General features: G+C 41.2%; 1 protein-coding gene across 1 annotated transcript in view; it reads right to left on the bottom strand.

Moving 5' to 3' along the window:
* ABHD5 (abhydrolase domain containing 5, lysophosphatidic acid acyltransferase) overlaps positions 1–15970 on the bottom strand; it is a 32157-nt gene extending 16187 nt beyond the window's left edge. Inside the window, exons 1-3 of the mRNA XM_089532871.1 lie at positions 15788–15970; positions 2213–2298; positions 397–769 (exon numbers count right to left, since the gene is read on the bottom strand). Of these exons, the coding sequence (XP_089388997.1) occupies positions 397–769; positions 2213–2298; positions 15788–15945 (617 nt within the window). The 5' untranslated portion in view covers positions 15946–15970. The remainder of the gene's footprint in view (positions 1–396; positions 770–2212; positions 2299–15787) is intronic.
* Positions 15971–25228: the final 9258 nt, after the last annotated feature.

Genomic DNA, 25228 nt, shown 5'->3' with positions numbered 1-25228 from the left:
TTTAAACCAATTAAATTGTTACTCAACTTCGATAAGTGTGGACATTGATGTACCAGTGTGATTTCTTTTAGGGCCTTCAAATGGATTTTTGTGTTTAATACCAGTGAATTAAAAGTGTTTTTAAAGTCCATCAGAAGACTTAAAACCTTTAACCTTTCCTACTCTTTGCAGGAGAATGCTTTGCAAGGTCATTTCATTCAGTCAAATATTACAACATGGACACGTCAAAGCAAGCTGTGAAAAAACTGTAAGTGATGGAGCAAATTCTGAGGTCATTGTGGAATTTCAAATGTCAAATACATTTATAAAAAAAGTTTTTAATGGTCCTCAGTTTAGCAGACCTGTATAATCAAGCCATTGCCAAATACGGAGGGGGGCTGTATTAGTTTCAGGTACCTTGATGGGTATTTCAGAGAGTAAGCTGCTGCCAGGAATCCGCCCAGGTTGTGTCCAAGTAAAATCATTCTGTCCAATCCTATTTTCCGTCGCCATTCTTCAATAGATTCTACAAATTGATTTTCTGCTACTTCTGCATCAGTGTCAAACTGTGGCCTACTACTGCGTCCAAATCCCAAGAGGTCAAATGCATACACAGTCCTATTTTCACAAAGATCTTCAAAGTTCAGAGCCCAGAGTCCAACACCACCTCCAAATCCATGGAGAAGAACAAGGGGAGTTTTCTGTGAAAGGTTCTGAGAGAATGTTAGCGTCCATATTTTGTTTCCATTGGATATGAAGACATACTGTTTACTATATGTACTTGTGATACCTGAAGAAAGAAACACACAAACCTTATTATTCAAGCAACTGTATTGAAACATGTTTATAAAAAAGGAGAAGGGCCAGAAAAATACAAGTCCACTGGATAAGTACTCTCACTCCCACTAATGGCACCTTATTGCCCAACAGGAAGTAGCACCTGTCCCAAAGGAGGCAGAGTTACGCTGCAAGGCTTGTACACTCACACTACTCTTTCTTATATGGCCTGTGTGCAACCTGAAGCTCACACCTGTGTGGACAGGTGAGAATCGTTATCCTCCATGGCAGATATCTCCAATCTGTTGCTCTCCAGTTGTTTTGAATGATGATTCTCATCATCCCTGACTATCAGTCATAATTGCAGAAAAATTAAGCAGAAAAGTGCCTACTAAAGTAGTTATTTAAACTGAAATGTTTCTCTTAATAAATGTAAAACTGCTTTCAAAATGTGATGCTGTGAGAAGCTCTTGCAAGTGTGTGTATGTGCTTTTAAGTTGCCTGTTGACATATGGCAACACCATGATTTCAGAATTTTCTTAGGCAAGGAATATTCAGGGGTAGTTTTGCCAGTTTCTTTCTCTGAAATATAGTCTACAGCAACTGGTATTCATTGGTAGTCTCCCATTCAAGTAGTAACCATAACTGACCCTGCTTAGCTTCCAAGATCAGATGGAATTGGTGCCTTCAGGGTATTCTTGCAAGACTACCCACAGAAACCTAGTACTTCTTCAATAAGTTACAAAGGTTTAACCAAGAAGTATAGAATAAGAAACAACAGATAAAGAGCTGTACTATATTGGCATGCAGTCTACCTTATATCGTCACAAAAATATTTTTCTACTTATTTACAGTACATGCCAGTAGAATCTCTTACAAGTACTGCCAGCCTGGATATGCCCCTAGGCTGTAATGTAACTTTTATCCCATTCAGTTTTTTTGCAGGGAAGAAAAAAAATGATCAGCTTGTTGAGAGTTTTGTGTACAATGAACAAAACTAACAATTTAGATAGGCCTCACTACTTTTATTTGAGCACAGTATCTTCTGGCTTGAGAGCCAGTATTATGTAGTGGTTTGAGTGTTGGACTAGGACACTGGGAGACTAGGGTTTGAATCGGCCATCAAAACCTACTGGGTGATCTTAGACAGATCACACACTCTCAGCCTCAGAGGAAGGCAAAGGGAAACCCCTTTTGAATAAATCTTGCCAAGAAAATCTCGTGATAGGTTCACCTTAGGGTTGCCATAAGTCAGAAATGACTTGAATGCACACAACAACAACCTTGATTAACTCCTCTACCATATACTCTTCTTCTTCACTGAAATGCTCTAATGTGGTAAAGTTCAATTCACGCGTTACTAGTTTTTCCTTTTCCTCTCTCCCACTACCTCCAGGGTGAGAAAAGATATAAATGAATCATATCAGCTGGAGATATCTTACCACAAAGTGCTTACATTTCAATATTTTCTCTTCAGCATCTTTAAGATGTACCAGTGAAGTAGGACACCATGCAGGCAGCCAACTGGATAACCATCCTGACCTAGAGCAATAAGAATAGTATAATAAAAACATACATGATATTCACTATGACATGCAGTAGGTATTAAGGTTCTTGGCTTGTCACTGGAGAGTAAAGATATAAATTCACTTAATCTTTCATCTGATGGCCACCACCAGTCTACTTGGTAGTACCGTAATACAGTTGTCCCTCCATTTTTGCTAGGGTTAGGGAAACAAGACCCCCGTGAATATGGAAAAACCGCAGATAACAAAAACACTGTTTTTACCCGAGAGGACACCTGTCTAGGAATCTCTAGGTCCTTCAGTGCAACTCTGTGGTCAATGTCCAACATACACTGACCATAGAATGGCACTGGAGTAAATACAAATGGTCTTTCAGTGCAACTTTTAGTTAAAGTTGACTACAGAGTTGCACTGGAGGACCTAGACAGTCCTAGAAAGAACATATTAATGAAATCCGTGAATAATCAAATCCGCAAATATCAAAGCTACAAATATGGAGGGATGATTGTATATAAATATCAGCCACTATACAGTAAGCCCACGCCTTATGCGGGGTCATTATAGATGGCTTTCAGCATACGCTGAAGCCACCCAGCATTAAAAACAATGGCGTGTGCGCCCGCAACGCACACATACACCCACACAGCGAGCCCAAGCCCCATTCTATCCGATGGGGCTTGAGCATATGCGCTTTTTGCTTTACGTGGGGGGGGGGGGTCTGGAATGGATCTTCCACATAAAGCAAGAGCAGACTGTACTATGAAATATGAGTGGAACTCAAAAGCAGTGGCTGATCATGGACACCTCATTGGTATTGCACACCATAAAAACCAGTAATACTCAGTATAGTCTCATAATGTAGATGTGGGAAATGCAAATTGTTTTCAATGAAATTTCTGTAGATCTGATAAAACTGCATAATGTATTTTGACTTACACTGAAATCAGTTCCAAAATACTGTGTGTGAAAGGGGCAATAACCCACATGTGCTCTCTCTTCAACATTATACATATTTCATTCATTCCAGAAAGCCTTAAGGAACCATAGATGAACCATAAAGGTTATACCAGTTGCTCATTTTGTTTCATTTTCTTGCACTGAAGTACTCAGCCTTAACACATGAAGAAAGCAAGTGGGGTGGGAGGGGCATGACAAGGAATGATGAGGTGAAGGTAGAAGGAGGATAACTGTTTCCTGAGTAATCATACCAATAGATAAGAGGAAGGACTTCAGTCTTATTTTTTAAATGTGTATCGTGAATGGAAATTCTATCTTGAACAGGAGCAAAGTTTTATGATAGCAGAGGTTTAATAGGCCGTGTCAGAAAAAACACCAATAGAATCACTAATGATTCAGAAACTGACAAATTATTAAACTTGCACACATGTATGAACTCTTCCTCTCATATTTTATGTATGTTGTTTAGAAAAATAATGTCAGTTTTAGAATAAATGAGAATGCAAGCTGCTTGCTCTGCAAAGAAAAGGCCCAAGTGTAAGGTGTATCCTCATGACGTAGGAGTATAGATCTGGGACTACAATACAGTCGGCCCTTCTTATACACGGCTTCAAGCATCCACAGTTTGAAAATGTTCAAAAAAGGTATAAATTTCAAATATAAAAAATAAGGGACACCATTTTGCTATGTCATTATATTTAATGGGACATGAGCATCCATGGATTTTGTTATCCACGTGGATCTTGGAACCAAACCCCAGCATATAACAAGGGTCCACTGTACTTTGAAAAATGAAAGTTCTGTTTAGTGAGCATTTCAGAAGCACACAGATCTGAATTATGGCTTCACTTTGGTTATGCAGTGACAAAAGAAACACACATTCCTATTTAATCCTATTTATGTAAAATCTAAATACAGTTTAAAAAACAGCAACAGTCCATGCAAGAAATTGAATGAAGCACATAGCATCCAAGAACTGTTTCTGGAATATAGAAAGAAATTGCATGTGAACATTTGAAGAACCACCTTTTAAGTTCCAATGCCTCAATCATCCCACCCACCCCTAACTGGATAAACTCTGTTCCTTTCAACAAACCTGGTGAAGCATTTTGACAACTGAATCAAGTATGACATACTAAACTTCAGTAACCTTGTGGATCCCTTTAGACACAGAGAATATAAATATTTAAAATAAAGGAAAAGAAACACTCTCACAGCCCATTAAATATGTCAATTATACACTCAATAAACATCTCATCATATAGTATCAGTAAGTCATGTGTTTAAGATACTTAAGATGCCTTGTAATAATAGGCAGAAGTATTAGCTACACATACTGAAATTTCTGAGAAATGCCTGGGTAGTACTAGAACAGAAAAAAAACCAAAGTCCATTGCTTTGTCATAAGTCATAAATTTCTACTTCCTGCCCTCCAAATACACATATTTTAAAACGACAAACAGGATGTTGCACCATTCAGTGTGCAAGACTCAGAAGTGCAACAATAAACTTCAATCATCTATCATTAATGTGTACAAATTATAATGCTTCCAATGCTACCAATACACATTAGAGAGCAGTAATAATTACAGTGTCAATGAAAATGTAATTAAAATTCTGGAAATACCTATATCTTTATAACCATTGTTTATTCTATATCAGAAACATTTGCAAACATTTGGCTGAGCCATATAGGGCTTTATAGGTAATAACCAACACCTTGTATTGTGCTCGGAAACTGATGGGTAGCCAATTAAGATCTTTCAAAATAGGTGTTATATGGTCAAATTTCGAAGAACCGGTGACCAATCTGGCTGCTGCATTTTGTACCAATTGAAGCTTCCAAACTTGGTACAAGGGTAGCCCCATGTAGAGCGCATTACAGAAATCAAGACGAGAGATTACCAGTGCATGTACCACTGCTTCAAGGTACCCTCGGCCCAGGTAGGGATGCAGTTGGCGTATCAACTGAAGCTGGTACCAAGCACTCCTGGGTGTCACATCTACTTGAGATGACAATTGTAGCGCTGAGTCCAGGAGTACTCCCAAGCTGCAAACTTCATCCTTTAGGGGAAGTGTGACCCCATCCAGGACAGGGTAACTAATTTCCTTCCCAGGACCTGAAGGACCTATCACTAGTACTTCCGTTTTCTCTGGATTCAACCTGAGTTTGTTTTCCCTCATCCACCCCATTACTGAACTTAAGCAGGCATCCAGAGGAGAGATGTCATCCCTAGTCACTGCAACAGTCGGAGACATAGAGAAATAAATCTGGGTGTCATCAGTGTAAGGCGTACTGATATCACTGCGCCCCAGGTCTCCGGACGATCTCTCCCAGCAGCTTCATGTAAATGTTAAATAGCATGGGGGATAGAATGGCGCCCAGCCTCATCTCTGTTCTGACCTGGACTCCACATTGAAGGTAGATTTTGGAGAGATAACAGAGGCAAGCATTTGTCCAGTTTTGCTTGAGGAACTTCTGTTCCTTCAACCTGATCATATGGACAAGATGGTTGATCCTACCATAAAGAGGGTGGAACTGGATGTTACAGGTTGTGAATGCTTCTTTGAAAAAGGTTTTTAAAATCCTCTTAAAAACAGGTTGGAGAAAGTGCTGGCTGGAAGCTGTATTTAGATCTTTTCCCTGCTCCCTCTACTCCCTAGGGTACCCTCAAAAGCCCCTGGACCCCTGAAAGAGAAGTTGCTTTTAAATCACCAAAAATCATCCACCAATATATGATCTCCTCCATCACTCCCCTCCCCAAAAACTTCAGACATACACAATTTGTGGGGGAGATTGAGAAGTGAGAGTTACCACTTTCAGTTTGACTTGGATACACAGTGTAGCTTGTCTTGGTAAGGGGGATTAGCTCCCTGTGCTGAGAAGGTGATATCATTTTAGGTAACTGTCAATCAAAACTCAATCTTCTTTCTTTTTAAGTGAAGTTTTAGAGTCAGGAGTAGCACAGAATAACTCCAAGCATTTATAAATAAAGCTGATTATTTGGACCCATTCTTATTTGGGTCCAGGGATGGTTTTGGTCTAGCTTGCTTATTTTTTTCAGCTGATGCCAATGAGATTGTGGAGCTCCTGAATTTCTTGACCTTATCCAACAAAAGGTCAGGATGTGCATGAACAAACTGAGGCTCAGTCCAGGCAAAACAATACTTTTCTTGGTCAACAGAAAAACAAAACTGGGATTGGGATTACATCCTGTTCTAGACGAGGCTAAAGTCCTTCTGAAGCCGCACACGTATACACACACACACACATACACACACAGCTTCATTTATATATCGCTTCATACTGAACTAACAGTGTCTAAGTGGTTTACAACTGTACGCTAATTGTCCTCAATAATCTTTTAGCGACCTCGGAAGGATGCAAATCTGAGTCAAGTTTGAGCCCTTTTGCTGGTATTAACTCACAACCTTATGGTTTTGAGTGAGTAGCTGCTGTACAGGCATTTAACCACTGCGCCACCAGATCCAACATTGTTCCTGGAAAGCTATATGGCTACTGTGGCCAGGACTGCCTTTGTCAACTTTGACTGGTGGACCAGTGGCATGCCTTCGTAAAGAAGGCACATTTGGCCACAATGATCCACGCCTCAGTTCCAACTACTGTAATGCCCTCTGCATGGCTATCCTTGAAGAACGTTCAGAAAACATTTGTTGTTATTGATGTTGTTGTGCACCTTCAAGTCATTTCTGATATACGGTGACTCTAAGGTAAATCTATTTGTTTCATGCTGGCAGAAGAGATGGCTTATACAATATGTGACAGCCAAACTGTTGGGGGTGGCGTGTACTTTAATGAACACACATCACAGGACTTGAACCAATTGCACTGGTTTCCAATATGCTTTAGTACTCAATATCTGAAAGACTGCCATCTCTTATCTGAATCCATCTGGAATTTGACAAGAGTCCCCGTATTGTGTTTGCCACTACTATGCCTTCAAAGACAAGAACAATGAGAAGAGGACAAGATTTCGTTTGTTTGTTTGTTTGTGGCATAACCTCAGCTGTGGAACCCCAACACAAGAAAAACACTCTGGCCCTCTCCATGTTGAGCTTCCAACAGGCAGCCAGAACCATACTGTCTTTGGTCCTTATAACTATTACAACAGCGTTGAATTCATTTTTAAATAATATTTTTTATCTTTTTGCTATGCTTCACCTTGGGCCAACACAATAATTTTAAAAAATACCTTTAATAATAATTCAGTTGGTTATATCTGACATTCCTATTATAGGATACTTATACAGATTGAGCATCACTTATCCAAAATGCTTGGGGCCAGAATTGTTTCAAATTCTGTTTGGATGTTGGAATATTTGCACATACTTAATGAGATATCTTGGAGATGGGACCAAAGTCCAGACATGAAATTCATTTATGTTGTATATATACCTTATATGTACAGCCTGAAAGTAATGTTATACATATTGTAATATTTTGTGCAAGAAACAAAGTTTCATGCGCAAAATACATTGAACCATCATAAAGCAAAGGTGACACTATTTCAGCCCCCCATGAAAAAAGTTTAGGATTTTGGATTTTTGGATAAGGGATACTCAGTCTGTACTATAGTGGCAACTGGATTCAGTTGTTGTTGCTGGGTGCTTTCAAGTAGTTTCTGACTTATGGTGACCCTAAAGTGGCCCTGTCACAGGGTTTTCTACGCACAATTTGTTCGGGGGGGGGGGGGTCCATTACCAACCTCTGAGGCTGAGAGAGTGTCATTTGTCCAAGGTCACCCAGTGGGTTTCAATCTATTTCTAGAAACCAGAGTGACTAATTCTGGAAACTGCAATCCAGCAGTATCCAGATTGCCAAACATGGCTGTGGTGGCTCTGAATGATGGCAGCTGCAGTGGCACCAGGTTGGTGAAGGCTGGTTCAAGCCATGCCACAATCCTAGCCTTTCTACAAAAATGGATTACTTCCATGAGGATCATAGTTTTTAAAAAGCGGTTAATCCAGTTTTACCCCTCACACTTCATTTTGCAATCTTAAACAATAATCACTCCTGTTCCCAGATTTCCACACGGGGTCCAATGACTGGCTTATCGCAGAAAGGAAGCAACAGAATCCAACACACTTTGCTAGCCAAGCGTTATCGTGAATGGAGATAGTGATTTCTAGAGATAGAGCATTGAAGACAGAGCTGCAGTTGTCCTCATGTTTGCAGAGCAATAAAGGCAGAAAAATTCAAAGTTAAAACTGGCAGAGCCATATAATGCTGCATTATGAAAGCAGCACATTTTAAAATCTTAAACTCTTTTGCAGAATGACATGCAGAAGTATAACTTCACAGCACAAACCTTTTGAATACAGCACACCAGCAATTTGCTGGCATTTTAAAAAAAATTACAGAGCATTGACACTCAGCTGACATTCTGATTCATTTCACATTCAGGATTATATAAAAGAGAAAAAGACAAAAGCCATCTTCTATTCAGAAGAATGCAGACGAATGTAAAGATGTAAAATATTGGAAGCCAGGTTTTAAAAGAGAAAGCTGACATCACCAGAGATCTGATAAAGAGTGTTATAAATTACAAATTGATTTTGAATGCGAAAAAAATAATATTCCACCATCACTGCTTGTAGCACTGACCCAGCTAACTGCAGCTGGAACAGCAATCGCCAGATAGAATCAATATGGGATCATGCAATGTTGTTGAGCAAAAACAACCTGAGGCAGGGTTTGACAGGTAACTGCACAGAGAGTGACTTAAAGATATGGTAAGTACTGTCAACACAAATCCACACAGCCTTGCATTTTATAGTAGGTTGTGAGAAATGTAATTGTAGGTATCTTTACACCCATTTAATGAAGAGATATTTAATAAATCACTAGATGTATCAAAGGGAATAATTTAAACTCCGATTTGACTTCAGTTCTGCTGAATCCTTTCTCCATTTGGAATATCTTATACGATTTCTGGATTTCAGGGTTGCTAGTACCCTCTTCACTCATGCACATCACAGCTATTCTATACTGTGTTCATAGTGGGCAGTTATTGACAGGTGGCCACTGCTCTCTTACTGAGCCTCTGTGTTCAGGTAGTCTAGACATTAGATGACAGTTACTCAGCCTGACTTTGGGGCTACATCAGAAGAATTATCACCTTGAAAAAAACCTGCCAGAGCTTGTGCTCTGCTGGCACAGGGCTACCTCAGGCCACAATGCTGTAGCAAAGCAGGACCTTGTGAAGACACATCTACACAATCAAATTTAAACACATCATTTCAAGATGAGGCACAGCTCAAGATGAGGCACAGTATTTTAAGCTGTATTAAAATACTGCAAGCAATGTTCTAAGTGGTCTTACTGAAGCAAAGGTTTCAATAGGTGAACAAGTCCAAGGTTATGTTTCATCTTTGGCAGGGAAAAATAGAAATCACAACACCCATTAACTCTCTTTTTGGAGAGTAGGAGAAAGTGAGTTTGCAGTGGTAGCTGAATCCCAGGAAACAATAGCAACACGCTCATCAAAAGGAAGGAGACACCATGGCACCCAGGGTGGTGACAGCTACTCACCCTAGAATTAAGAGCAAAAATGCTAACTTAAAGTTATACTGGTAATTGAGTTGCCTGAACTCCGTGTAAACCCGACTGTAAAGAAAGTCGCATATTCTGCCATACCTCAAAAGGCATCACAACAGTTTTTTATCAGCTTGTTGCTACGAGATAATTGGTTTTGAAGATCCATCGGAACAGACTTTTCTCCTTACTGTGACTACATATAATCCTCTCTTGTGAGTTTATCTTTAAAACAAAGCAGTGGGTTATAGTTCCTTATACTGCAGAGGAATACCTAGGGAGAGGAGAGGGAGCTACACACAATATTTCTAGGAACTGTACTGTACATCAGCTGTTCCAAGAGGTCCTTGGCAGATGATTGCAGTACGCTGCTACATTAGGTCAGAGGTAAAAACAACTCTTCCCTTATATATCTATTGCCTCTTGAACTTTGTATTGAGAGAAGATGCCATTTAACAATCAAAGTAAAAAAAAAAAAAAATAGGGATCTCTGACACCCAGGGTCTCATAAGCACACAATTGGAGAACTACATTGGCCCTTGACTTGCTAAATACTAATACAAGATTGTAAATAAGATAGGCCCTCCGTAGTGTTTCTTTAGTTTCAAAGGAGACAGCTAAGCCCCTGTGATATCATTACTGTGTACATTCAGGCATAAATGAATTTCTCCACATTACTGATACTGTAAATTCACCAGTATCTCACTGAAATAAAATAGCAACAGATGAATACACAGAAAGTCAGTATTGTCCATATCGTAGACTCTCTATAGAGCTTGTCCAGTTTGTCCAGAATTTCATTCCGAAACCACTCCCAGACCTCCCTGGAGATGCCAGAATTCAACTAGGGGCATCATGCATACAAAGCCTACGTACTACAAGTGACAATGAGCCCTCCCACAGAAATTTGTTATTGCGTTTTTTTGCCTGTATTTCTGTGTTTGTTTCTCCTAAAGTTATATATTCTTCCCATGAATACTTTAAGGTTGTTATAACAGAGCCATGTACTGTGCTGATCTCATAACACTTTTTTCACTATGAATGATATCTACTGATCATAACAGGGCAATTTACCCCTTATTCTATAACACTGCACAAGCAAATACACTAAATCCAGAAGTTATTTTTGTGTGCAGAGGAGAACAGCTAATGGAACAATTACGTCTCTGTATAAACTCTTACACAAGTGCTTATGCAACTTACTGCTTACTGTTCTTTGGTTCCAATCCAAAATACATTTGCAAAGATATGAGAAATATATCTTATTTTACAAACTAGTTTTCCCATCTCATACTTAAAATCCTAAAACTAGTCCATAGTCTAAACATGCTTCCTATTGCTAAGGATCTAAAACTACAAAACCAGAATGGACAAACTATATTTTCTTCAACCATACCCTACTGTTTCACTATATCAAAACCATGCTCTCATGTAGTAAAAGAAATATACAGTACTCAGTACCAGTTCCAGCACTGAACATATATCAGTATTGTACTTGTTGTTTTTGTGTGCTTTCAAGTCATTTCTGACTTATGGAGACCCTAAGGTGAACCTATCATGGGTAAGATTTGTTCAGAGTAGATTTGTCATTGCCTTCCCCTGAGGCTGAGAGCATGTAACTTGCTGAAGGTTCCCCATTGGGTTTTATGGCTGAGGAGGGAATCAAACCCTGGTCGTCAGTTGCAGTCCAACTCTCAAACCACTATGTCACACTTCCTCTCTAATACTGTACTATCCTTCTCATATTACTTCAATGAGATTAAATTTCTGTTTGAAAATGCCTTTATGCAAATATAACACACTTCTAATCAAAAATATTAAGCATCAAAGAAAACTCATTTTATTTAAGAAAAGGAAAGCTCTCCTCACAATGACTACAACACATAGCATGGAAGGAACTGGCAAAGCCACCTCTGAGGATTCCTTGCCTAAGAAAACCCTGTGTGCTCACCCTAAGTCAATAGACTTGGAAGACACATATACACACTGAGAGACCCTAGAAATGTCTAATTCAAATGGGGTGGATGTGCTCCTGTGAAGAAGCCCTTTTTCAATAGTTGTGGTAAAAACCTTCTGTGGGCATGGCCATTCTTACATTAAAAGGCTATTTTAAGTAGGGCATAAAATGTGTGAAGTGAAATAACAGAGGTCTGTCTGAAATTCATACCAAGGAATCAAACAATTTAAAGGTTTAAGCAGCACTTGGAGGGGATCAAGCAGACTAAAAAGGGACAGGGAAAACAACACAGAGCCACTAGCCAGATCAACAGAATGTCCTAGATCAGGGCCACACAACTGATCCAGGGAACCTTTTCTCCCCTAACATGACTGTCCAGGTCAAGCTCTCATGACTAATGTTACAGGCATCTTGGCCCTAACTATCCCTTGTCAAATAAATGAAGGAGAAGAGTATGCAAGGTTTAAAGTCCTCATGGTTCTATGATACTATACGCAGTCTGAGACCTTTTCTTCTGTGATCCACTGCATATAATGAAAATACTGGTGTATAGGCTGCTGTAACTGAAGTATTATGGTTAATGTTATTATTGTTGTTGTTGCTACTATGGAGGATTCAGACCTATGGAGGTTTGGATCATTATATGTTAAATGGCAATGGCTACACAACAAGCATATTTGGTGAACATTTCCACAGGCTGACTAAAAAGCTGTAGCTGGAAAAACGTAAATGTGAATATGACTAAGAATCAAAGGGCTACAGACTGACGCTAGGCAAATAGGTCCCAGGATAATAAATGCCTGTTCTGTACAGGTATTTTTGCACACGCTACTTCCAAGAACAAAACCAAGAGGCGCATGATTCTCCTAATGGGCATGGGGCAGAGTTCAAACCAAGGCTACTGCTGTAGCTAACACTACACAGTGGCTAAGCACTATGAGCCATAAGATCAAAAGATCTTGAGTTCAAATCTAGATATCACTATGAACTCATTAGCACAGTGCTTTTAAATGCACAGCATATGTCTATTGTTGAGCTATAGTCTCCATTTCTTTGTTTCTTCCATTCTTGCCACTATTCAGATCACCTCTAGAAAGCCTCAATGTTATGCTTAAGTATATTCTCTGTTTACATGCTCATCCTCTGTACATCCTTCATTATGTTTATTTGTCTGTGTTTTGCAATTCCTATTAGCACACAACTTGTATTATCTCTATATTTTTTCTCACTTGCCGTATCCTATACGTCTACTTAAAAAAAATTGTTCCCCTCTGTTGCAGTTCTGGGTTATGTACAATTGTATTATTTTATTCAACTGAAACAGCAAGATCCCTTTGTACCTGCTATGTATTAAGTCATGCTTCTTGTTTATCTGCCTTATACTCTTCCTTTTAAAGCACTTCTTGAGTTTGTCCATTCTCTAGAGTGAATGTCCTGTCATGAAACAAAATGATCTCTAAAACCAAACCAGTTCACTACAAAAACCAAAAACCTCTTTTGTAGGTGGCTGAGATAATGACACCTTTGCTTTCTGATGGTTCAATGTATCATGTGCACAATTATTTAAAATATTGTATAAAATTAGCTTTAGGCTATGTGTATAAAATATATATGAAACATAAATGAATGTTGTGTTTAAACTTGGGTCCCATCTCAAAGACATCTCATTATATGCAGACAGAGGAATTCCAAAATCTGAAATCCAAAACACTTCTGGTCCTAAGCATTTCAGATAAGGGAGACCTGTATTATGTGAAACTAAATGGCAACCCATTCCAGGCCTGAAAATGTGGCAACAATATGCAATGCCCCTTGTGAGTGTGGCAAAAGTAGTAGACATACCAAAGGTGTTTTTGAGGAGATATGGTCAAGGTGAATGACTTCAAATACATGTAACATTGGCACAACAACAGCAAGCAACAGCAAGTACATTTCTATACCGCTTATCAATGCACCTAAGCACTCCCTAAGCAGTTTAAGTGTAAGTGAATTGCACCCAACAAGCTGGGTACTCATTTTGGCAACCTTGGAAGGATGCAAGCCTGGGTCGAGCTTGACCCTCTGGGCTGGTATTGAACTCGCAACCTTATGGTTTATGAGTGAGTGGCTGCACTACAGGCATTTAACCACTGCGCCAACAGGGCTCTTCAAGGATAGCTTATGCAGGAAAAAGATAATAGCTAGGTGCAGACAAAGTTCAAATGGGAAAAAGTGCTGAAGAAACAGGGCTGGAGTACAAATGAGGCACACACAGACAAAAGAAGATGCTGAAGCGGAAGCATTTATTAGAGTGTTAATTGTGCAAAGGAATGAAAAGTACTTCACAGCACTGTTATAATTACTGTACCAGGATCCCTTCACAATAGGATGAGGAGTGTGTGGCCCTCCAGACATTTTTGGACTGCAACAACTATAATTCCTAACCACTGACTATGATGACTAAAGTTATTTGGAGCTGTGGTCCAAAAATATCCACAAGACCATATACTCCCTACCTGTGTTTTAAAAGGACTTGGGGAAAGATTTGTATCAGGAAGGACAACGCAGTATACAGGAATGTATCTGTGTGTATAATCTGTGTGTACGCTATGTGTATCTTGGGGAGCAAACTGAACTGTAAAATACACGACATTCTATGGTGGGATAGTAGCACAAAAACATGCCAATGTGAACTTGTGGTCTATTACAGCAGACACAGAAATGTATAGCCAAGGCTCAGCCTCAATTTACATGAAATTCAAATATGGAGTTCAAAAACGGGGGGGGGGGGGGGTGTCTTCTAACCATGTGTAAGAAAAGTATACTGAACACCATGGTTTCCTCTGAAATAATGGAGCAGGGTTTTCAAATCACAAAACACAACTTTAAATCAAGCTCAAAGGCCTAACAGAAAATTGAAATGACAGTATGACATGTGTACAAGAGTGCAAAGTTTGTGCAACAAGAACTTGTCACTGAAACTGAAATATCTTTGGGATGAGGATTATGAAGTAGATTGAGGAAGTTCTATAGAGGAAGCAAAAACATACAGCCGGACTAACAGGCAAAAAAGCAACTGAGATGCAGAAGAGAATACAGTGAGCCCCCCATATCCCTGGAGAGCTCACATCCCTTCAACCATACATGGCTTGAAAATATTCCAAAGATATATAAATTCCCAAAAGCAAGGTGTGACTTTGTCATTTTATATAAGGGACACTGTTTTATCACTCCACTGTATATCATGAGACTTGGGCATCCGTGGATTTTGGTATCCATAGAGCATCCAGGGACCAAACCCCAGTGGATAACAAGGGACCACTGCAAATTAATAGGCGGAAGGGAGACTCAGGGCCAAAGAACATGCAACTGCCAACAGAATCAGGCTGCAGTCAAACTGTATGATGTGGGGACACAGGCACATTAGGAGGAGAGAACATCTGAACATGTGGTGGGCACACAGGCCGCGATTAATGCTCTCTCCCCACAATGGCCTGAAATGCCCTTCTTCCTCCAGGTGTTCCCTGGACATAATCTGCAAGGTTTACACAAGAGGAAAAACAGCTGGGAGTAGCCTCTGTTTTGCAGATAAAAAGCAGAGGCAGCAGGGCCAGGGTGAGCTCATGGCCGGAGAGTGAGACTAGGACACTGGGAGGCAGGGGTCTGAATCCTGGCTCGGCTGTAGGAACCTGACCATGGGCAAGTCACACTCTCTCAGCCTCAGAGGAAGGGGTCAAAATCGCATTCAGCCCTAGGCCAGTGTATCCAGGGGAAAGGAAGCGATGACAGATGGCACAGGTGTGGTTACTTCAGAGGGGAACCACATGCCCCTTCCAAAAGGAAAGGCAGAAACCTCTTGTACATCGTCACACAGATGAAGGTACAAAGGGTGGAAGACAAGGTGGGAGAACCTGACAATCCCTCTTGTGTTTGGGCTCAAGGCTATGGAAACTCCAACTCCCAGAATTCCATAGCAAAGAGTGAGACAAAGAGTTAAAGCGGTGTCAAACCGGGTTATTTCTCCAGTGTGGATGCAACCCGCTGTCTCTGACTCACCCTTCGCCGGGGGACTCCGAGCTCTCGTCCTCGGCCATGGCAGCGCGGAGGAGGAGGAGGCGGCGGCGTCCTCCTGCGGCTGGTGCTGGAGAGGCGGCCGGCAGAGCAGCGGCGGCGAGTGACAGAGCGACCGCGGCCGCGGCGCCACCGCCAGCCATCACGGGACCCGCCCGACTGGGAGACGCGAGACCACGTCATCGGCCTTAGCCCCGCCCAGCCCCGCCGCCATAGAGCGCGACGGCTAGAGCGGACGCCGCCCGGCGGAAGGCCCACTGGCGCTCTTGATTGGCTGCTTGCCTTGTCCGTCCAACCTCGTCGCCCCGCCTTCGCCCAATGGTTACGCAACCGTCCTTTCCCCTCACTTACCACGCATGCGCACTTCACGCTTATCTTTTATTTTTATAATTTATATAAAAATAAAAATATTTATAATAATATTTATATAATAATATTTATATCAGTGATGTTTATATTATAATATTTATAATATTACTATTAATAATATTAATATTGATAATAATAATGATGATTAATAATAATAATAGTAGATTTTATTTATATCCCGCCTTTCCAGAAGGATCAAGGCGGTTTACAATAGGATATATAAATAAATAATTATATAACACATACATGAATTAAAAAAATACATATCACATAAATAAATGCATAACACCTACATAACTAAAAATTACATATCCCATTATTATCCCCTTACCTTAAAAACACAACCGTCCCCTCACTTATCACACTTGTGTACTGCACATTTAAATTTTATTTTTATTTATTTATTTAATAATAATAATTTATTTTATTTATACCCCACCTTTCCAGATGGATCAAGGCGGGTTACAATAGGATACATAAATAACTACACAACACTTACCTAACTTAAAAATGACATGTTCCCATTACCCCCTTCCCTTAAAAACTAAAATACCAACACTAAAAATAGAAATTAAAATCAATTTAAAATAACCAAGATTGGGGAGAGAGGCATTTGGGCAACGGAGGGCAATCTACATCCGTGCGATGGGAAAATCAGTCCGGAAATTTATGTCATTTATTTACTTTCTATCCCAAGGCGGCTCACAATAGCCACTCTAAAAACATATTGCCATAACTTTGCTTTTATGTGATGTTTCTGTTTGTGGGAATGTGTTGTTTACTGTTTCTTTATTACTATGTATTATTTTAACGTAATAAAAAATTATATTAAAAAAAAAACATATTGCCATAAAACAATTAAAACATCGGCCTAAAAACAATATAAAATTACAAACGTTAAACCCACAATACCCATGCCATATAACGCCCATCCCATGACTATTTGTTTATTTTATAAACAGTGCTGCTACCCCACTATTAGTGCTCTGGCTTTCTCTTCCTGTTGCATTCTGGGATTTGCAGTTGAAGGAGGCATTTAGAATTCTAAGCCAAAGCTCTTAGACCTCACTGGACTACAAATTTACTTAAGAGAGCAAAAGTGGCTTTCATGACAGAACATTTGAATGCAGGGGTGAAGAATATGTAGTTTCCCAAATGTTAGGCTACTACAACTCCTATCCTTTTTAGCTGTGCTGGCTGTGGTTGATGGCAATTGCACTCCAACAACATGGAGAGGGAAACACATTTCCCAATACTGGTTAAAGGGATGTTCTGCAGGTGACTAGAGCAAATGTTGCAATTCTTAGCTGCTGTCGTCACGCTGGAGCCTCATTTACAGACTACTATGTTACTAGGACACGGACTCAAGCCACTGTGAATTAGGACATAGATTCAAGCAGTTTTAAAATTGTACTTCTCTTTTTTTAAACTCACCTGTCCTGTCTGATAGCTATAATTATTACACAAAGAGCAGAACTGTTTCCTTTAGTAAGATTGCTAGGTTGCTTGAGTCATGTCAAACCTCCACTTCAGAAGACTGTTCATAATTACCAATCATTTACATGTGACATTGAGATCATTCTTGTGCTAAATAATTTCCCCTGGATTAAAAAGGTTGCTCTGTCTGTGTCTGAGGATCTCTAGACACTTGGGATAGGCCCAGATACAAAGACGGATGGTGCTTTTGGAAACTTCTAGATGTGATACATAGAACTGCATAAATATTCCATGCTCTCAATTCACAGATATAGCTATGTTAGTCTGTATAATCAGTATGTAGAGACATCTTGTAGCACCTTTGAGACTAACTGAAAGAAAGAAATTGGCAGCATGAGCTTTCGAGGAAGTAGGCTTAAGTCTACAAAAACTCAAGCTGACAATTTCATCCTTTCAGTTAGGGCTGGAATAGACCAGCAAAAAAAGCTGGCTTCCTGGCAGCATGAGTGCGTGGCGTATGGATGCTGCATGCCTCGATACCACCCTCATGCTGCCCACCTGCCCAGATGGCAGGCAGTGTTGCAGTGCTCCGGCGGTGTGATGTTCATACACCACAAAAAGGAGCCACCATGGTGGAAAAGCTGCCTTTTTTTGGGCACAAAAAAGAGCAACATTTTGTGGTTGCTTCAGTGCCCACCCGGTTATTTCAGGGGTGGTGTGACACCACCCCTTTGGACCAGTCTGTTTCAGCCCTTAGTCTCAAAGGTGCTACAAGAGCTCTCTGCACTCTCAATTCATAATTACATTGAGATCACCTCAGGATGAGGTTATGTGCAGAGATTTTTCTGTCTGTTGTGAGAACATAACCGTTACTAAATGCGTCTGATAATCATATACATTCAAATTAAATAATGAAGGTGAATTTAAGTTCCTGCATCAGCTGAGGTAAATGATATTGATTCTACTGTGAAGTTAAGTATCTGTATTGTGATTGTCATAAATGTTTGTACTTTTGAATCAGCAGTTTCATATAATGCAATATATGTTAATAATAGATGTTTGTGAATGATTGCTGATGCAGCAAACAGGTAGAAAATCTAGTTTGCTCATAGCTTTGGGGCAGACTCTTATGTTGGATGTGCACCAGATGGGGAGCCATTGGATTTGGCAAAAGGCTTGCTGTATCATCACCATGCAAAGACACGTCTGTGGGACTCCTAAGATATCTAGGCAAAATAGATCTCCAAAATAACGGTGAAATGAGATGAACGTATGTGAAGCATAAGAAAGGAGAACACTTAGACCACATCCTGCTGTTACATTTTCATGCAAAATCCCCTTCAATCCAAAGCCATCGGCACCACAATTTCCACCAGCCCCAACCCTGATGCAAGAAAATTCCCTCTTATTGACTTCAGTGGGAAGGAGTGGAGAATAGGAACATAGGGCATGGTATAAATCAGTTACACAGTACAGAATGTCCAAACATGAAGACTAAAACTATTTCCTTCTGGCTCTATATTACTCTATACATATTTGGTGCTGATATCACTAGGGAGAACTTGAGTTGGCCGTGGGAACAACAAGAATGCACTTTGTGACTAAACTGGCCTGTAATCACAAAAAAGCTGTCTTCACAACACTTATAGACTACATCATATTGCTAACATTTCTCTATCTAGTACACCAAGATGTTATTCTCTTTTATGGAATGATAAGTCTTCTTCAGTGGTCTTATTCTGCTGTGGTACATTCAGGTTACAGACAACCAACTACTTACCTTCACTGGATGTGCCCACACATATTGCTATTCCTTCTATGCTGTTACAACAGCATATCTTGACCAATGAAGAAGACCTAGTGTCGAAACGCGTTTGGTCATTTTTATCTATTTCTCATTTGTAATGGGCTTGTACTGTTATCCCTCCCATTTGTATCTTTGGAGTTGTTGAATACTTTACCTCACCTGTATTTTGTATGTCAAACATCTCCTTTCACTTTGCCTATTGGTTGGGATTTATAGTCACTTAGCCTAGTACATATTGGCTACATTAGCATTTTCACTGTGTGGTTTGAGTATTATTTTATCCTATATTCGGGCTTTGTACACAGATCCTAGCATCTCTGTTTGCCTAATAGATTGGCAATATTTTTAACCCGCCTCTTTCATTTATAACTCATTGTTTTATTTTGTTCCCAATAAAATTGAGCCATCTTTTGATGCATTTTTTCCCTAGCCTTTTTTGTTCTGCCAGACTCAGTTCAGGTTTAGGGTTACACTTCTGTGTTTTTGTCACCTGGGAGTCATGAAGCCTGGCAGAAATGGACACTGGTTACTTTTCAAATGAAGGTAAGAGTTTCTGAGGAGGCCAAGGAAAACCAGTTGACTTTGTGATGCCCCACTATGCATGGTGTCATGCTACTTGCTACAATGCATAAAGCATTCACTTGTTTTGTTGCATTTTAATACTATAGCACAGCGATGGTAAACCTTTTAGAGACCCAGTGCCTAAACCCAGTGGGGTCCCTACACTGGGTGTAACCTGGTACTGGGGAGAGGAGACGACTTCTGGGGGGGGGACTTACAGGGGCGGGACTTCTGCCTTCTTGGGGAGGAACTTCCACCTTCTGGGGGGCAGGACTTGTGGGGGGGTTCAGGGGAAGAGGTGGTGCATGCCTGTTCCTCCTCTTTCCCCACCCACCTGTCCTTTAACTTTCTCTGGGGAGGCAGTTAAAGGGATGAGAGGGTGGGGGAAGAGGAAGAGCCAGTGCACATGCTGGCAGAGGGAGCGCCATGTGCCACATATGGCACGTGTGCCATAGATTCACCACCATTGCTATAATATTTTCCTTTCCCCTAGTTCCTTGGAATTTTCTCCCTGAGCATACATGAAGGTTATTTCCCCCTTCTTTCAAATTCTTCTCTTCCATTAAGGCTTTGATCAATTCTGTTTATGAAACTGCATTTGATCATGTCTTGTTTCTTAACTAAGCCCATCCTTTCCCTCCGTTGCAGCTAAAATTTGGACTGATTTCCTAGTAAAGAACAAAACTCTTTTTGTTATATTACTTGGTAAAAAAACCAAAACTGTGACATTGATGACACTGTACAAACAGTTAATCATTTTAATCCAAAGAGTGGGAGAATCTGAGAACTGATTATGAACTGATGTAATTAACTTGCATGGCACCTTTTATTTCCTGCACAATTGGGCAGAGGTTTGCTAGTTTACACTAGTTGCTATTAGTGTGGCATTTAAGGCCAACATATTGGCACTTTTATAACATGTAGCACGTGAGACAAATTTAGAAATATTTAGAAATGAGTGGAAAAAATGGGTTTGCTGCATTCTATTATCATATCAAGAGTTAAAATAGGACAGAAGGGTGAATTTATCCATTTACTGCTTTTAGCAGCGCAAGATGCCTTTTAGCATCTTTCTGTTATGTTTTTGCATAATAATATGAGTAAGTTGTCTGGAGTTCATTTTTAATCATTTTAGGGTAGAGGTGTAAGTAATCACTATGTGTTACGCAGAGATAAGTGTGATTGTGGGATTACAATCTCCAGCTACACTGATGAACCTCTTTGAAGAACCAGTGTCTGCTAATAATAGTTTTGTCTGTTAATAACAACACTGGCATGATGGTCTTTGATGACTCTCTTTTTCACCATCTCATTTTAACTGTTGGATATGAATATAGTCTTTAGCAATGTGTTTTGCTTCTGACATGGAACTATTGCCTACTTACTTCCGTCTGAAATACGCGGTTGCACAACATCCCCCATCAGCTGCAATGCAGGGGTGGGGCTGGGAGGAGAGTTGGCCAATCTTCAGCTAAATTAAGATATGACCGTTTCTATTATCAAAGGGCACACTCCACCAGGATGTTGGTTTGTACACACTCCTTTGAAACGAATGGAAATTGGGCATAGTGTTCTTTAAAAAAGAAGAAGAAAAAGAAGAAGAAGAAAGCTTACAGCTAAATCCCACAGGTAGCCAGTATTATCCAGTGGAGAGTTTGAAAAGTTCTTTTTTTAAAAATGTAATTTAAAGTTACAGCTCCAAGGCTCCCAAAAGTGGATAATTGCAATTTGTGCAATTAATAATTGCCATTTTATAATTGCAATTTTTAAAAATAAATTTTCTGTCTTATTATTTTGGGAAGAAACTGATAGTTATTGTCAGTTCTTTCTATTAAATAACTATTGGAATGGTATAAACCACTGGCTTGTGGAACAAAGCACAGCTGTGTAGTGATGCTACTTGCACCTTGTAACTATAAAGGTAACTGAAAAAAACAGTTACAACCCAAGGGTGAAGTTATTCTCATCATATTGCAATCATTATATAACTTAGGGGGAGTACAGACCACTGCGAAACATTTGTCCATTTTAACTCTGGAGGGACTGTGCTGCCCCCAAACCGCGCACCGTCACTCCAGAGTAAAAAGAACCCAGTGTTCCCGGGTTCTTTTTGCGGCATCGGAGTGAGGTTGCGAGTACGCCACTGGCACACTCACAAAGTAAGCGACGCGTGGCAATGTGCGGATGCTTCACATCGCTTACGTCAAAATGGCAGAGCCTGTATGGACAGGATGCTGCTATTACTACGCCGCCACGCCATGCTAGGGTTAGGGACCATGCGGTTGGTGCATGGTCCCTAACCCTAAAATCGGCGCCAGCATGGTGCATTTGGCTTGTCTGTTCCGGGCCTTAGACTGCATCTGTACTATAAAAATAGTGCAATTTGACATCCCTTTAACTGCCATGGCTCAGTGGTATGAAATTCTGGGAACTCTACTTTTGTGAGATATTTAGTCGTCTCTGTCAGAGAGCTCTGGTGCCACAGAAAACTACAAATCCCAGGATTCAATAGCATTGAACCATGACAGTTAAAGCTATGGCAAACTGCTTTTTGACTTTTTTTGATTGAAAATTGGAAAAAATCCCAGACCCGGGGACCTTTGGCAAAGGTGAAAATAATTTACTCACCTGGTACCTTTGGGACTCGGAAAAGTAATCCCCAGCCCTAGGCCACACGGAAACTGTCAAAACTATCCAAATCCAGGGTCTCTTCTGGAACGGTGAAAATATTCCCATACCCGGGGACTTTGGGGAAAATTGAAAAAATTCCCATTACCAGGTTACTTTGGGAAAGGTGAAAATCATTTACTTATTAGGGTAAATGTTGGAACCCGGGAAAGTAATTCTCAGCCCTAGTACATTCTTAAATTGTCAAAAATCTCCAGATCCAGGGTCCTTTCTGGAATGGTGAAAAAACTCCCATACACCTTCGGGAAAGGTGAAAATAATTAGGGTTATGGTTAGGGGTTAGGATTAGGGTTCAGGTTAGGGTTGAGGGTTAGGCTTTAGCATTAGAGTTAGGGGTAGGGTTCAGGGTTAGGATTTAGGGTTGAGGATTAGCCTTTAGGGTTAGAGTTAGGGTTGAGGTTAGAGTTTAGGGGTTAGGGTTAGGATTTGAGTTAGGGTTTAGGGTGAGGGATTAGGGTTAGGTTCAGGGATAGGTTTCAGGGTTAGGATTAGGGTTTAGGGTTAGTGGTTAGGGAGTAGAGTTAGGGTTCAGGGTTAGGGTTAGAATTTAGGGTTAGTGTTAGGGTTTAGCGATAGGGTGAGGGGTGGGTTCGGGTTAGAGTTCAGATTAGGATTAAGTTTAGGGTTAGGAATTAGGGTTTAGGGTTAGGGTTTGATATTTAGAGTTAGGGGTAAGGGTTAGAGTTAGGGTTTGGGGTTGAGAGTTTAGGGTTTGGGTTTAGGGTTCAGGGTTAGGGATTAGTGTTTAGGGTTAGGAGGTATGCTATTTAAATGACACATGCATTTTAAGAGGCTGGAAGCTGTGCCAAAACTGCACTCCAGTCCTTAAAGACTGGAGCGTGGCTTTGGCACAGCTTCCGACCACTTAGGACGCATGCATCATTTAAACAGCACAATTACAAAGTGAACCGAAGCAGCTTTATTTTGACCTGTCTGTTCGGGCCTCTGAGGGGGAGAGAAGGCTGGCCCAGTACCATCAGGGGCTAGCCTGAAGAAAGAGGCTCCTCCCTCCCTAACTGTCATCGTCCAGCCTCTGAGGGGGAGAGAAGGCTGGCCCAGTACCATCAGGCTAGCCTGAGGAAAGAGGCTCCTCCCTCCCTAACTGTCATCGTCTGGCCTCTGAGGGGGAGAGAAGGCTGGCCCAGTACCATCGGGCTAGCCTGAAGAAAGAGGCTCCTCCCTCCCTGTCATCGTCCGGACTCTGAGGGGGAGAGAAGGCTGGCCCAGTACCATCGGGCTAGCCTGAGGAAAGAGGCTCCTCCCTCCCTAACTGTCATCGTCTGGCCTCTGAGGGGGAGAGAAGGCTGGCCCAGTACCATCGGGCTAGCCTGAAGACAGAGGCTCCTCCCTCCCTAACTGTCATCGTCCGGCCTCTGAGGGGGAGAGAAGGCTGGCCCAGTACCATCGGGCTAGCCTGAAGAAAGAGGCTCCTCCCTCCCTAACTGTCATCGTCCGGCCTCTGAGGGGGAGAGAAGGCTGGCCCAGTACCATCGGGCTAGCCTGAAGAAAGAGGCTCCCCCCTCCCTAACTGTCATCGTCTGGCCTCTGAGGGAGAGAGAAGGCTGGCCCAGTTCCATCAGGGCTAGCCTGAAGAAAGAGGCTCCTCCCTCCCTAACTGTCATCGTCTGGCCTCTGAGGGGGAGAGAAGGCTGGCCCAGTACCATCGGGCTAGCCTGAAGACAGAGGCTCCTCCCTCCCTAACTGTCATCGTCCGGCCTCTGAGGGGGAGAGAAGGCTGGCCCAGTACCATCGGGCTAGCCTGAAGAAAGAGGCTCCTCCCTCCCTAACTGTCATCGTCCGGCCTCTGAGGGGGAGAGAAGGCTGGCCCAGTACCATCGGGCTAGCCTGAAGAAAGAGGCTCCCCCCTCCCTAACTGTCATCATCTGGCCTCTGAGGGAGAGAGAAGGCTGGCCCAGTTCCATCAGGGCTAGCCTGAAGAAAGAGGCTCCCCCCTCCCTAACTGTCATCGTCTGGCCTCTGAGGGGGAGAGAAGGCTGGCCCAGTACCATCAGGGCTAGCCTGAAGAAGAAGAGCCCTCCCTCCGGTCCATCTGCCTTGGTCCAGGCCTCAGAGGGAGAGAAGAATGCTGGACCTGATTCCCTCCCTCCCTCACCATTTCCTTCTCCTTTTGTGTCGTGTCTTTTAGATTGTAAGCCTGTGGGCAGGAAACTGTCTGTTATCCCCTCTATTGTAAACCGCTCGGATTCCCAGTGATTGGGCGGTATATAAATAAAACCTATTATTATTATTATTATTATTTTTATTATTAAGACAAAAGAAGTCATAGTTTGCATATATTGGAATTTATCTATAGATGAAAATGCAGAATTAAATACAATAATTTTAATAGAAATCATCTCACTCTTGTGAAAAACACTAGGATCAGGTGATCTTGGTGCCTCCTCCTTAGTCTGCAATCCAGATACTGATGTCTCATGGGCAACCTGGAAGCCACTTGCTGTTCTTTTTCATTCCTTTTTATCTTTAAATTAGACCTGGACTAGATCTTCAAATGGAGCTGTACTTCTAAAGGTATCTGATGTCTAGATTGGCAGGATTTCCCG

The sequence above is a fragment of the Sceloporus occidentalis genome, unplaced genomic scaffold (assembly GCF_023333645.1).
Source record: "Sceloporus occidentalis isolate IW3139 unplaced genomic scaffold, rSceOcc1.0.p SCAF_7, whole genome shotgun sequence".
Classification (NCBI taxonomy): domain Eukaryota; kingdom Metazoa; phylum Chordata; class Lepidosauria; order Squamata; family Phrynosomatidae; genus Sceloporus; species Sceloporus occidentalis.
Note: the sequence above shows the minus strand (reverse complement) of the source record. Positions and strands in the feature narration are given on the sequence as shown.